General features: G+C 41.7%; 1 protein-coding gene across 3 annotated transcripts in view; it reads right to left on the reverse strand.

The window, feature by feature from the left end:
- Positions 1-3608: 3608 nt before the first annotated feature.
- LOC102076433 (PH, RCC1 and FYVE domains-containing protein 1) overlaps positions 3609-14232 on the reverse strand; it is a 301646-nt gene continuing 291022 nt past the window's right edge. The window contains exons 10-14 of one of the 3 annotated variants that reach the window (XM_025911970.1): positions 12747-12856; positions 12346-12394; positions 8015-8145; positions 5178-5588; positions 3609-5072 (exon numbers count right to left, since the gene is read on the reverse strand). In XM_025911970.1, the coding sequence (XP_025767755.1) occupies positions 4698-5072; positions 5178-5588; positions 8015-8145; positions 12346-12394; positions 12747-12856 (1076 nt within the window). In that variant the 3' untranslated portion in view covers positions 3609-4697. Of the gene's footprint in view, positions 5073-5177; positions 5589-8014; positions 8146-10691; positions 12395-12746; positions 12860-14232 lie in introns of those variants that run through there. The other 2 variants (XM_005457517.4, XR_003222400.1) reach the window with 2 other exon arrangements.

The raw sequence follows: 14232 nt of genomic DNA on the forward strand, positions 1-14232 counted from the left end.
ATCAAAGCAATAAAGACACAGTCATATATTCTCTTCATTTATGTGTATTTTCATAGATAGAAACCTAGACGACTAAGAATCACTTGTGATCCGAATCTCAAACTAAGGCATTAAATGTTTGGATTTCTCTCTGCGGTGTGTGCATTCATATACTGTATGCATTCTGCGGAACCATCAGACTGAAAGGCTATTAAATATGAATAGTCCAAGGTCATGGAAGGTCGTGGCACACATTTAGCAGGAGTGACCAATGCCAAATTTAAAGGTCAAAGTGGAATTGCTTGAGTCGGAGCAACACGACGTTTGCTCATCCACATTTATGAATCCCATTGGTAGTGATTTATGGAGGGGGATAAATGTATGGACGGGAAGAAAACACTCTCTTTCTCCTACCCTGTCAGACTCAGTAAATACACTACTCAGTCATATCAATCACCATTTCACAGTGAATCGCCACTGTATGCTTCCTGCTCGGATTAAAAACTGTCTTTGTCTTGTCTTGCCTCCTCCCTCCAGCTCTGGGGAACACACTGGAGGTATTGTTGCTATTCCACAAGACTATATATTAGCATTTCAGACAGCTGTGGTACAAAAGTAGTGTTCAAAGTCAGTGGTGTGCTTTAGTTTTGTACCATTTCCGTTGGTAGATTTGATGCTGTATCAACCATGCACAATAGAAGTCCTCGAATGAAGCCAAAAACACTCTAATCGGCTATTTTATAAAAATCTTTATTTTTATTGCTTTTCAGCCACTATATATTTCTAAACCCATTTTAGAAATAACTGCCACCCTTTTTTCTTTTTTATAGCCTGTCTTTCATGAGTTTTGTTTAGTGTCATTAAGATTCCAGGTCATTTAAAATTGCTCATGTTGTAGCAGGTCACATGCTTTTCCAGCAAATCATTGGTAATTAGGAGCAGTTTTCACTCCTCTGTCCTCTTCTACAGCGAAGCTGTTCCGCATTTTGCAGCAGCAGCCTTGCTTTGACTGGGCCAGCAATTAACTCAATATCCCAGCTTTTAGAGTTTTGTAGGCCTTTTGAACATGAACATGTTCCCCATGTATCTTTGGCTCTTTAAATGTGAAAACCAGCCCGGCAATGGTGCACCACTGCCTTTTGCGAACTGCCCCCAAGTGATTCAGAATCCGGCCAGAGAAAAATTCGAAAAGAAAACATGCTTTTGAACTGCTGGCCAAAGCGGAAACATGGTCTAGTAAGCTGCTTTTTAACCTGGACCATAAAGATCTATTTTCCTTTCCTCCAATGGTAATAAATTTGCTCTTTTCCCTTATTACACATATTATATTTTTCCATGGGAAGATCATAGGGTGATAATGCGCGACACCAGTGCATATTACTTGACACTTTACTCCATTAGTGTACAGTTTAGGGTGTTTGCAGGTTCAGGATGCCAAAAATACTTTTAATAACAGCAAACCTTTAGCAAACCAATCTGATGATTTTTCTCGGAAAAAAAATCACATGCATTTCTTCCTTGTTTCGACTTACAGGTCAGCTTTGAGGATCGCATTCTTACCATTTCAATACCAGCGTTGGTGTTCCCCTACACTCCAGCGTTTACACCAGCCTTCCTTCCCTGTGAGAACAACATTTCCAAAGGCCGTTTATATACAGGACAAGTCCTGTGCGATCTGTCACATTCATCTCTATTTCACATTCACCATGGGGCATTTGAACCACATCAGAATCTATTAACGCCATGCAGATCCAGCCCCTGCTGACAACACAAATCATGATAAGATGGAGCAGTGACTCTATAAACACCCTCGCTTATATATCACATCATATGAGCTGGACTGGAAGGCAGATCTCACTTGTCGTCTCTGTGTGATCGTCTATTCATGCGGTTGGACTAAAGATATGAATATCATTACATCACTATCTTAAACTTATGTCACCCAACCTCAATCAAACAATGGATATAAACAGCCCTGCGTGTGTTTATCTGTGAGAGCATCCGTCACTCTGCAGTCGGATTTCCAGCTCAGCTGCTTGTGAGGACAGATTTACGCTGTAATGCATCAAATCAACAGACCTTTACAGTAAAATATGACTTTATCAATAGGCCTGATCAATAGTGCATGCGAGACGCTGTGTAATTATTACAGAGGTCTGTATCAATAAAACTGTCGTGCATGAACTCCTGCTAAAGGCTACTGAGCTGGGAGTCGCAGACTGTCAAAGAAAGGTTTGAGTCTTGGCCCTGGCACGTTTTGATTACTGTACGTAAGGTCATGTTGTTGATGTAATATAAACTGTGAGTACACGGTTGGCTGAGATCAAATTCAGGGTGGCAAAGTTTTACCGTAATATTAAACTACTGCATAGCAACTTGTCTAGAAGTAAATTTAAATAGTGTTTTATTTAACAATTAATAGTGCCAGGCCTATTTAAAAACAGTCATTGTGAGCGAGTGTCTTTGCATCTCTGCCGACAGTAGAGATTATAAATGATAGAGACGAGGATAAGTGTCTTTACTGGAGTGAGGATCATTTGTCCTGAAGCAAGGCAATCTAAAAGTTGAAGAAAGACTGTCAAAAAGAGCTTTGTATTACACTGTCGTGGAAGCACTCTGCATTAACACACACTCACACACAGTCACATACACACATACAGTACGCCACAGAGACAGCGCGTGAGGCAGGGACCAATGAGGCAGTTTATATCGGGATTTTGTTTCACAGCCATGGCCTCCTGGGAGAGAGGGGTCTGCCAATAACACTTAAGAGACAGAGCAGGAAAAGTAAGTGCTTTTATTACAGCTCATCACTCATGTAATTTCTGGCAGCATTTGTGATTACAGATCAAGTGATTGACTAACTACACATTCGGCGGCTGAGTTATGAACCGGGTGCCTACCATTCCAGCCCCAGCAGATTCTCAGTGTCAGCTGTAACTCATCTTCTCCCAGGGTGCTAAATCAAAGAGCACACCGCAGCTGGAAGAGTTAAATAATAACTTGAGCTTTATTGTAAATCTGCCAAAAATTAAACCTGCACCGACGTCATCTTGGCCCTGATGTTGTACTGCGTGGGGTGAAGAGGCTGGATGGAGGGGATCAATAGAGGCCCTGATGGAGGTATTGATGGATGACAGGTGAAGTGGGTGTGTACGTGTGCGCGCGCTTGCATGCGTGTGTATAAGGGGTGGGATTGAATCACCCCGGGGTTAGGTAGAGAGCACCGGTCAGGGTGTTTAATCGACAGGTCTCACCTTGAATCGATTGGCAGGAGTCTCGCAGGGCAAAGACGTGATACACACACAATCAGCACTAACTCACACCAAAACAAACCGTAGGGAGTGGAAGAGAGACGTGGGCGGATGTCTCAATGCCATCAGTGCTGCAAGCCTGCAAGTAGTTGCTGGGCTTGTTACTTGGAAACAAATTTAAGACTCAATTTAAAGGCACTTTTTAAATTTTACTTGTCAGCCTCAAACATTACCATTCCTTTACATACCTTTGCCTGGGTGCACCAAATTTGCAGTGGTATAGTAAATGTATTGAGCATTTTTGAAAGACATAATGAACTTTGCATGTATTTGTCTAATTTTCCAGTAAAAGTCAAACACTATACAATTTCTTGTTACAACATTTCAAAATATTTTTATTGAGTGATTGTGGATACAGTTTACGGAAAAAAATTGAATTGAATACAAAATTGAATACTAACTTCTCATGTTAGAACATAGGTAAAGAAAAAACAAACAAAAAAATAAATTAACAAAAAACCACAACCCGGGAGGGGCAATTATTACTAACAAACCCTTTCCTTACAAACAATTTCTTGTTAAAACATAAATCACAACTTACAATAACTGAATATAACTAAAAAAAAAGACAATCCAACTTGTTACACGACAGACAAAAAGGTAAGTGTTTTTAAAGGTGGATGATAAAAGTTTTGCACTAAGCATTTAGTTAAAGAGCCAGTTTGCATATCAAAATAATAAAGGAAACACTGAGAGACATGAAACAAGACAACAACAACAACAACAACAAATACAAAGAGCAAGCCACACTCAAAGCAAGCTTTGTTATTTTATTTTGAAAAAACTCAAATTATCTGTGCAACAAATCAATTTCTTCACATTGAAAAGAGCCACAGTGGCAAACACATGTGACTCATACCGAAGAGACGGACAGCCATGAAAACGCCTCACCGTGAAAATGTCTTACAAGAGGCCAAGATCCGAGGCGTTATGTCTTTAATAAACAACATACTGTAAGCATTAAAATTAATGTGGTGCAGTAGTGTGTAGGGTAAGAAACAACAACCCTCAACCTTCTCATGTTCTGTTGAAATGATGTGATTCAAGGTCTCAGCATTTTCTACACACGGCTTTGACTGCAGGACCAAAGTGTAATGCCTTCAAATGAGGTCATGTTTCAGGAGTGTTGTTGACTGAGATGGCTTATTGGAGGAACATACTAGCCAAATCAGAGTGTGTGATCACAGGGGTAAATTGGACCCTGTTAATGCTCATCTGGACTCTGTTTTGGAGAGCTCCTCCAGAGCAGGAGGTTGTTTTTGCAAGCAAAAATATTTAGCTTTACATCCAGTAGATAACCGAGCACAATTCCATAGCTAGTGATTTTTTTTTATGGCTTTTGGTTAAGAAATATACATGTTTAGGATAACAAAAAAAAAAAAGTTGCATACATATTCACTTGGTTTACTGGTGGGCAGAAGTAGATCTTTGGATTCTTGGAGTAGTGCCAAAGGAAAAAGCTCGTCTTCTGTTTGCAGAGCAGTTTTTAAATGGCTTAGATGACGGAGGAGTTTGAGAAAGAGAGGTTTCAACTTGCGATCTCAAGTGGGAGGAAGGGAATGTGTGAACTTGCTGTCCAGAGCTGGAGATTGAAGAAGATCTGTAAATGGAAGACTTAAGGCCACTGTGTGGTCTCATTCTTGGATGGTGACAAGAGGTTACAAATTGAGTTCCAGGACATTTTACAGGAGGTCTGGGTGCAGGCCTGAGCTTGGGGCTCTGCAAAATGCTGCTGTCGCCTTCAGATTTTTGAACTGATTTAGTCAGATATGATCTTCTCTGAAAAGATAAAGATTTATGAAAATATAAGCACAATATATTGTGACAAACTGGAAAAACTGGAGTTTTAGTGTTGTTTGTGACGACCACATAAATAACTCTCACCTTTTGAGCCCCAGATGAAATTCTACTGTGAGCTTGTTGTTCCTTTGATAGCTGGGGGAGAGTGCCAGCAGTGGGCCTGCATTGCTTGCTGTCTGACCTAGGTAAAAGATGCAGTGTAGTGAAGACTACATGAAGACTGCCTTGACTATTTCTGCATGTTCTGCTCCTTGGCTCAAACCGCACTGCTGTCTGACAACCCTCTGTATCATCCCCCTGCTTGGATTTGATTGATGAGTGGCCACTTCCTGTCCCATCCGTTTCTGTTGCAGACATTGCCTCATCTGTGTATGGTTTTTGTTCATGTCTTTCTTTTTCCTCTGCACTTTCACTTTCTTCATCTGTCTCTTGCTCCTCAAAGCCTTCTGGACTTTCCGGACCTTGAACCAGTTTGTGTTGGACATGTCTGGAGCCCTGTCAGGTGGATACACACAATCTTTTAAGTTGTTTCTACTATGATACGGGTAGTAATATTGTACAGTCAGTTTCATTGTAGAGTAAACTTATGGGAAACAGAGGATTTCAGCAATATACATCAATATTTATCTTTGTCATATAACATGTATTGAAGTCAACAATGTGCTCATTTATGAACACTTGTCTGAGTCATCTAAAAAAAATATAGACTCTAACACCCTACATTCTGTCAATTCATCCAAATCTTCCAGACTTGCTGAAACTTAGCGTTGTGCACATTTCTGGGAAGCCAGTGTAATGTTCGTCGTGTTTGGCAGTAATGTATGCATTACTATGGCATTACAGTAATGTGGTTACTTTATTGTTTTTTGTCATTCTGCTATAATGGACTACAATTTAAAATTCGGCAATCACATTGCAGTCACTAATCCCTTTATTATTTTGACAATTTAAGTTTCAGCTTTCTCTTTCTGTACTGTACCCTGGAGCACATCTGTGCCAGTGCTGCAGTACCTCTGCCCAGTGTAAAAGATCATCACTGCCAGGAACACTTCCCGCCCTGACATAAAACTGGGAGGGGAAAGCTGATTCAGGAAAGCAAATTAAGTTTCTAGAAATGCCTGTTAAAACAACACTGAGGCCAAACATGGTACATTGGACGAACTGTATCTAATCCCTTTAAAACAAAGAGATATTTGGCAATGTTAAATATTTAGCTGATGTGTGTATGTGCATGCTGCATGCCTTAGATGTGTATATATGGAGGTGAGAGAATTTCCCTGGAAAGGTTGCCTTCATCAGTGCGCAGTGTAATTCTAATTGGCTTTATTAGAGGGCTTAAATCTAATACCATCTCTGTGCCCTGCCTAAGGCTTTGAGTGTGTGTTTGTGTGTGTGCACCTCTTTTTTGATGTTTATGACTCAACAAATTTCTTACAGAACATTTACAGAGTAACATACATAAGTAGATGGACTAAAACAGCTCTATCAGACGGTGGAAAAATACAGTTACATTCCCTCCTCTAAATGAGCCTGGTGCAGCGTATTTCTCCAGTCTGAGAGTAGAGCCCCAGTCAATAGGCAAATACAGCATTTAGAGGTTCAAGTTCATTGAAATAGCTGCACTGTAGCTCCAGATGTAATGATACAGACTTAAGGCAAGAGAAAGCAGCATGGAACTGCTCATTTGACCCCATTTAAAAACTTGATACCAATTAGAGAGTTCTGGGTGTAAATAATTTAGGAGACCTCTCTCACTGAACACACACAAATAATGTTATGTGCATGCACACATATATGCACATGTATGTGCATGGGCTCTGAAACACACTAAACTACGAAGATATGCACACTTCTGTGCGCGCACACACACGTACGTGCGTAAAGATTCCGCTGTGCTCTGGAAACAGACTTCTTAATGAAGCCTTCCCGAAGTGAAAGTAGAGCAGAAATACATACTGGCCCATTTCTGCCTTCAGTACACCCTCCTCGCCTCTCTCTCTCTCTCTCTCCCTCACTCTCCCTCTCCCTCACCTTCTCCACATCATTTGTTTTATGCATGTTTCATTGTCTTTCTCTTTTGTCTCAATGAGTTAAATCACAACCCCTAATTTATGGCTACAGGCAAAGACACTTCTACAAACAAACTGGCTGATGAGAGGGGATGACTGAAAACATACGCGCTGAGCGGTGTGTGTAAATCTTAAAATGTCTGTTACTGTCTTTTTATCTGTGGTTATTTACATAAGAAATGACAGCATGTGTAAAAGAATGACTGCGATGCAAAATGAAAAAGGCTGCGCGCTCGAGGAGAGGGGAAGTGAGCAAGGGGGGCGAGAGAGAGTAAATCCAGTGACACTGAGTGGGGAGCACTCAGGTGTGGTGAGAGGATTATACAAAACCCTGAGTATGAATGACAGTAAACACCTGAATGACAGAGAGACGGGGAGGGGCGGAAGTGTGTGTGTGTGTGTGTGTGTGTGTGTGGCTTTGCGTGACAGTTTAGTGGCCTTCACTGATATTCTGAGAGGTAAGTGAATATATATTCACCCTGATGTTTTCACAACTGTGCTGCTTCCTTAAGTAAAACTTGCTCTATTGTATCCATAGTATATACATTATGTCTCTCCCTCTCTCTCTCTCTATATATATATATCATAAACTACTGATATGTTCATTTACACCATGCATAAAGAAACTGAAACTATTAAATGCAAAGCAGATTTGAGCAGCAAATGATGGACGGACGATGAGGATGTCAACAAGGCAGGCAGGGAGTGTGGAAGAGAAAGATATCACTCAGGAAAAATCCACGGCAAGAGATAGGGAGCTGTTGGGTTAGCGAGTCAGTTAGATTTAGCTTTACAGTATGTAAGTCAATAAAAAGGCTGTAGTGCAAGAAAGAAGAGATATGTTTATCTTACCTGTGCCGTGTTTTCTTTCTCTGTGTGTTCTATTGGTGAGGGTTTTCTGACAAGGTCTCTGAAGTGAGGAAGGTCTCTGAAGTGAGTTTGAGTTTCTGGGTGAGCACACTGTCTGTTCTTCTTTCTGCTCTCTGAAACACAAACACACCTCTCAGCAATTTCAATATACGTTATAATACCTTTTTATGTTCTAAAACTGCATGTGTATGTTCTGTAGTCATCATATAGAGTAGCCGGGTGTCAGTTTCTAATGCTGTGATGCTAAATGAGGTGTCAAACTTTAGAGCCCCAGTGATTTTTTTTGTTAACCTGAATAGTTAAGTTGGAAGAAACAATACTTTTTTCTATAAGCCATTAGCAGGAGTGCCACAGCACATTCAGCTCCTGTTGTGGAATGCTCAGATGTGTTTTTAACCTCTGGCTTAAGGTTAAATTCAGAAGACAGCAATGCATGTTGATTCCTAGATCTCCTCTTAGTGAAATCCCTCACCTCTAGAGCTATATCACTGTACAGCGCTGACTCTACATGAAGCGTGACCCCGTTTCCCCCACGGCGACCCCCTCCTTCCCTTCACGGCGTTGGAAGATAGAGGAGCACAGGGAAAGGCATGCCAAGGCAGTAGACACTTTTAAGCAAAGATTAAAGGTTTTTCTTTTTAATCAGTCATTTGGCAGCAATGTTAGCATTTCACCCTGGTGCGGCTAAGGATCAATTTTTAATGCTGCTGTGCACAGAGCAGACAGGGTGATTGGCAAGAGAGAAGCTATTTACAAAGGATCTATTTACAAATTTTCCATAGAAATATGCAGAGGGCACAATTGACATCTCTTACAGAATTTTAAATAAGCTCTTCTTTTTTTTTACTTCGTCACAAGGCGCGACCCCTTAGCGCCTGATCATCACTTCAGTGTGTGTGCGTGCATGTGTGCGTGAGTTTGTGCATGTGGGTGCACAGACTCACAAGTGCCTCACATATAAGAATAATAAAGCAACATAACTCTCTCCCTTGTGTTGCATTATCTTCATTTCTCCATCGCATGCTGCCAGGGGCTGGGTAACTAGGTCAATCAACCCTGGTGTAAACACATCACAACAATCCACCAAGAACATGCTAATGACAATGACTGCTTTTTAATTTATATCTCTCTCAGTCTCTCACTCTTCAGTTTCACTAATACTACTTGATGGATTTCAGCTTAATATTGCATCCAGGTAAGCAAAAATATTGGTAAATAGGAGGTAGTTATCTACTATACCTACTGGGCTTACATATAAAATTGCCCCAATCAGCAATAACAAAAAAAAAATCAGTTCATGTTAAGAAATGCTTATTTGTGGAGGATTCACAACAAATCAACTTCAACCTGCAGTAAGTGTCAGGCTCTGTTTAATGGTGGCAGGTGTACAGGACAGAAGTGAGTCTTACACAAAATACAGCAAGCAAGTAACATCTTCAGAACTACACAAGTTCATCTCTGTGCAGACCCGACACCGGTGCCCTCCATGCATCCATCTTAAAGCCTACCCATGAATCAATCCGTATATTCATCCATCCATCCATTCATTATGCAACCGCCTATTCATTCCTTATCCAACCATCCATTCATTCATGCAGTCAAACAGCCTTCGAGCCAACCAACCCACACACCATTGATCCAATGATTGACCCTGCATTGGGTAGATCAATACTCTCTTAAATGGCATCGTTGTAAGTGCTTAGGCACAATGGCAAGGCATTGTTTGTGTAGTTAATTTCCAAGGTAGCAAGGCCGTGCAGGGCTCTACCCCAAGTCAACTCTCTTTTATTCTCCACTTACACGATAACGTCAAAGCAAAGAAAGGGGGCACTGAAAAAGATATTGAGCAGAAAGCATCCTGTACACATGCAACAAAAGGGGCAGCGTTCCATGCAAAACTACTTGTAATGACTCAAGACTATTAGATGCTCCAGATAAAGATGCCTGTGGGTACAGCAGGTTTACAGACACATTACTGTACTGTCACACGTGCAACTAGACAGGCAAGAGTAATAGCAAACATTCAAACATTTATAGATGAAAGAAATCATGATGCACATCACTGTAATGAGGTGCAAGCTGAAGGTAAAGTTAAACGGAACCATGACACATTTCACCTCGACACTGATATTATACTACACTGTTGATTTAATAATAAAAAAAAGAATTACCATACATATCACTAGTAAAGGTATTACTTAAACAATATTAACCTGAAGTAGCAGTAGTAGTAGTAGCACAGACTCACATCCTGTATATCATTGTGCAGCCTAATGTGGCTTGGTGTGCATGCAGAAACTGTGATGGGTTAGAGCTGGGGCTGGGTCTTGGCATTAAATGAGTGGGACTCTGACAAGTCTTGGAGTTCTGTCACTGCAGTTCACAGGTCTTGTTAGCCAAGGTGTCGGCAGGGGTGGAAATACCTGTGTGTGAGTGTATCTGTGTGTGTGTGTGTGTGTGTGTGTGTGTGTGTGAGCTGAACATTAGACAGCACTCCTACCTCCACCTCCTCACCTGACACCAGCAATAAAACTAAACAGGCCAAGGTGCTATGCTGTGTGCATGTGTGCGTGTGTGTGCGAGTGTGTAACTGCGTGTATGGATGTGCACATGGGAAAAGGGGGCATGTGTGCTGCAGGGTTGTTGTTGTTGCTGTCACCAATTTGCCGGGGCCTCCAGACGGGAGTAGGAGCAAGGTGACGGAGCTGTGGCTTGATAAACACAGAAGCCCTGCTTCGATTTCCCATCCAGTCCACTTTGGAAACACATGGCTCTTCTTGGGCGCTCTTGGCCCAGGGAAGAAGAGAGTTGGAGGGGGGGAGGGAGAGCCACAAGAGAGACACGGTGATGGGCATGTAGTGAGGGAAAATAGCAGTCAGAAAGAAGGCAGAGAGAGGAAGTGATGGAGGGGAGGTAATGTATGTGGTACAGCTAGGAAGAAGGTAGACAGAGGTGACAGGCCTGGTGGAATCAGCTCAGGTGTGCAGAGGGAGAAAAAGAAAGATTAAGAAAGGAGAGGGGAGGAGGGGAGTGATGTGAGAAATTTGAGTGAACCTCTAAACGTCTTACACTCTCAAAAAGATAGACACATACAGTCAACCGTCTCTTCACAGTGTGCTTCTTTCACTCTTTCACTCTTTCGGTCCCTCCATCTCTTTCTCTTTTGCCTGAAAAAAAACTTTGCAGTGTTCCGCTTTTCAAATGACATCAGAAGTTTAAAGACCAGCTCCAGCTGGAGGCGCAGAGGAGTGTCAGTGAGGGAGGTGGGGCACCGAGCTCCCCTCTGCCCCCCTAGAGAGTTAAGGAGATCACATTTTAACCCCCTCCAAACCCCACCCTGCTGCTCCTCTCCTCCATGCCTTAACACCAACATAAGAGGACAAGTGTGGGCTCTAAGCACCAGTGATCAAACACGAGCGGCTGCTGGGTACGCTAGGCTCAGGACTGTTGGCCTAATAGGATTGGAAGCCCCCAGGTGAGCCAAAGGACACCTCCAATCAGTGTGATTAGCCAAAGGCTGCTATAGCACCGACTGATGTACAGTACTAAAAAGGATCACATTGGTTGTGAAGAATGCAAGCAAGTAATGGAGTGTAGTGTCATGGTTGAATGTGCATGTCAAAGTGTTATGTTGGAATGGCAGAGTTTAAAACTGCATGTAGTTTTAATGTGTCAGAACGATCTCGAGGTTTTGACTGTTTGCTAATCATTATTAAGTTCACAGAAGCGTATAATGTGCAGAGCTGAAGAATAATCTTGGCTTTCTGGCTATGTGTAAAAAACAGAGTAGGCTGTGCATCTAGGCACGTGGCCTTAATACAAGACTGCTCAAGCACAGGCACACATAAATGTGGATTTCTATGAGTAAAGTCTCACCATCCACACGTTTACTAACACATACATGAACGGACAAGCACACGTGCAACATGCCCAGATACGCACTCACAGACAGGCTTTTATAAACTCATCAAATCCAAAAAACAATTACCAGAGACTGAGCTCATCACTGACTAAGCAAAAGTCATCCAGCGTGTAAAACACACAATATAATTAGCACACATCAAGCTGCTGGGTCCTACTGTGCATTAATGATGCTTCCCTCTGAAGTGAATTATGGTTCGATGAGTGAGAAAGTGAGTGAGGAGGGGCTTTGAGGAGGAACAAGACATCATTTGGAGAAAAGGATGAGGAAACCAGTGCGGAGAGGAAATACCTGAGGTTGACTGGTTTATCGTTAGTGACCCAGTCTAATTGCTCCGAGATCAATTAAACGGAGAGACATGAGTCTTTGGGAATGATGACGGGTTACTCACTTGTGGTGAGAGCCATGATGTGCCATGCACCACAGGCAACATCGATCACCTGCGAAAAAAATATAATGTTTTTAAATTTTAAAGTAGTGCAAAAATTCCAAAGACATAGCTTAGCTTTGACGTTTTTCCAAAAAGTGTACCTGATGTTGTAAATTTGAATAAAAGGATAAGGTGGTGAGAAATGAGACTCACAAAGATGCCTAAGACCTTTGTTACATATTTTCATACTTATTATAGCATTGATCTACAGCTCTTTGTGCAAGATGAGGTCATAATTGAAGACTGCAGGAAGTGTAACTTCTAAATCAATGGAAAGCAATGCAGTGTGGACTTACCTTTTAAGAACTTACAAATATCCAGATAAAAATCATTTCACTGAGAACCATGAGGCACAAACGCACCTTTTGGCCTGCCAGAGGAAAAGCCTGGGGGGTCCAGAGCCCTTTGGGGCCTGCATGATATGTGACCCAGGAAACACAGGGGATCTGACCCCAGAGAAGCAGATCTCCACCTGCTAAAGACAGCAAAAAAGAGGCAAAAGTTCTGAAGATAGACCAGAACACATGCAATTTCACGGTGCCACAAGAGAAATAAAATATGAAAAACAAAATGACCTTACAGGCTTTTTGTTTCTCATTCTAACTATTATTATGTATTAGCAGCTCCTAAACATCGGTCCCTGATCACATTTTTACCACACGCACACGTGCACATGAGCTCAACTTTCTTCCCTCACCACTGAATGGAGAGAACACATTCTCAGTTGGCACCTATTGAAAAAAACGTATACATAATATGTGCTCACCTACTGCAAACACTCCAGCATCCACTCATACTAACTCAGTCTGGCTTTTTAAACCCACCACTAATAAATTTATATTTACTGCCTGCATTGAGGACTTTTAAATTATGGCGTACAATAAACCTGGCACACACATCTCAAAAGCTCTTTCAGGGGATGTTAAAGCAATATAGTAAGCAATTTTCCAAAGTGGATTACAAATTTCACATCCAGGTTTTATTGCACATTACGATAACTTAACCACATCTAAATGTTCCGCATAAATGGGAAATATGTGCTGCTTAATATGCTATTTTTCATTTTTTAAGAAGCGCTTTGCAAACCCTGCCAAGCGAGGGAGCCTGCTGGTTTGTGTGGTGGGGGAGTCAATAATCTTTATGAGGTGGATTTTAATTACAAGGAGATAACTGAGTATCCTCCTCACGGCAAGCCTCCATCAATCTCTATTCTGCATCAAGCTGTACATAGCCTTGGCACACACGCACACAGGCATGCACGCACGCACACACACGCACACACATGCAGACGCAGATACCCTTTCAGACATGATTGATCAATCAATCAGTAATGTATTATTTTCATCTCAGTGAAGCAAACCTTATAAAAGCATATGAGACAGGCATTTCTGGATGGCATTTTGCAACACATGCAGCACTAACACATACATGTACATACACACAAAATACAAACACGCAGACACGTTTACCGAGACTCTGGCAGAGTAATCCGGCTAAAAAAGGTTAAGGCTGATGTTTTCCCTACGAACGACAGTCTGTGAAAGGTCAGATCAATCATGTGCTAAGCATGTCTCGTAAGCAATCCATAAAGCGCTTGTTTTAAATAATAACATTTTATAGATCACTTAAAGACATAACTGTACCACAGGCAGGTATGGCTTCATGTGCCAAATGGTCTTCACAGAGCCAAGAATTCAAATGGAACAAACTTAATATATGGCGAGTGCAGCTCATTTAATGAACCGGTGGCATTTCTAGTAAAACCGTGCACGCAGTGCCAGCAAACGTCTCCGTTCAACAATAGGCAATTCTTTTCTCTGAATGTTGCAGCATAGCAGTAGCATGTAA

This window comes from Oreochromis niloticus, linkage group LG12, assembly GCF_001858045.2.
Source record: "Oreochromis niloticus isolate F11D_XX linkage group LG12, O_niloticus_UMD_NMBU, whole genome shotgun sequence".
NCBI lineage: Eukaryota > Metazoa > Chordata > Actinopteri > Cichliformes > Cichlidae > Oreochromis > Oreochromis niloticus.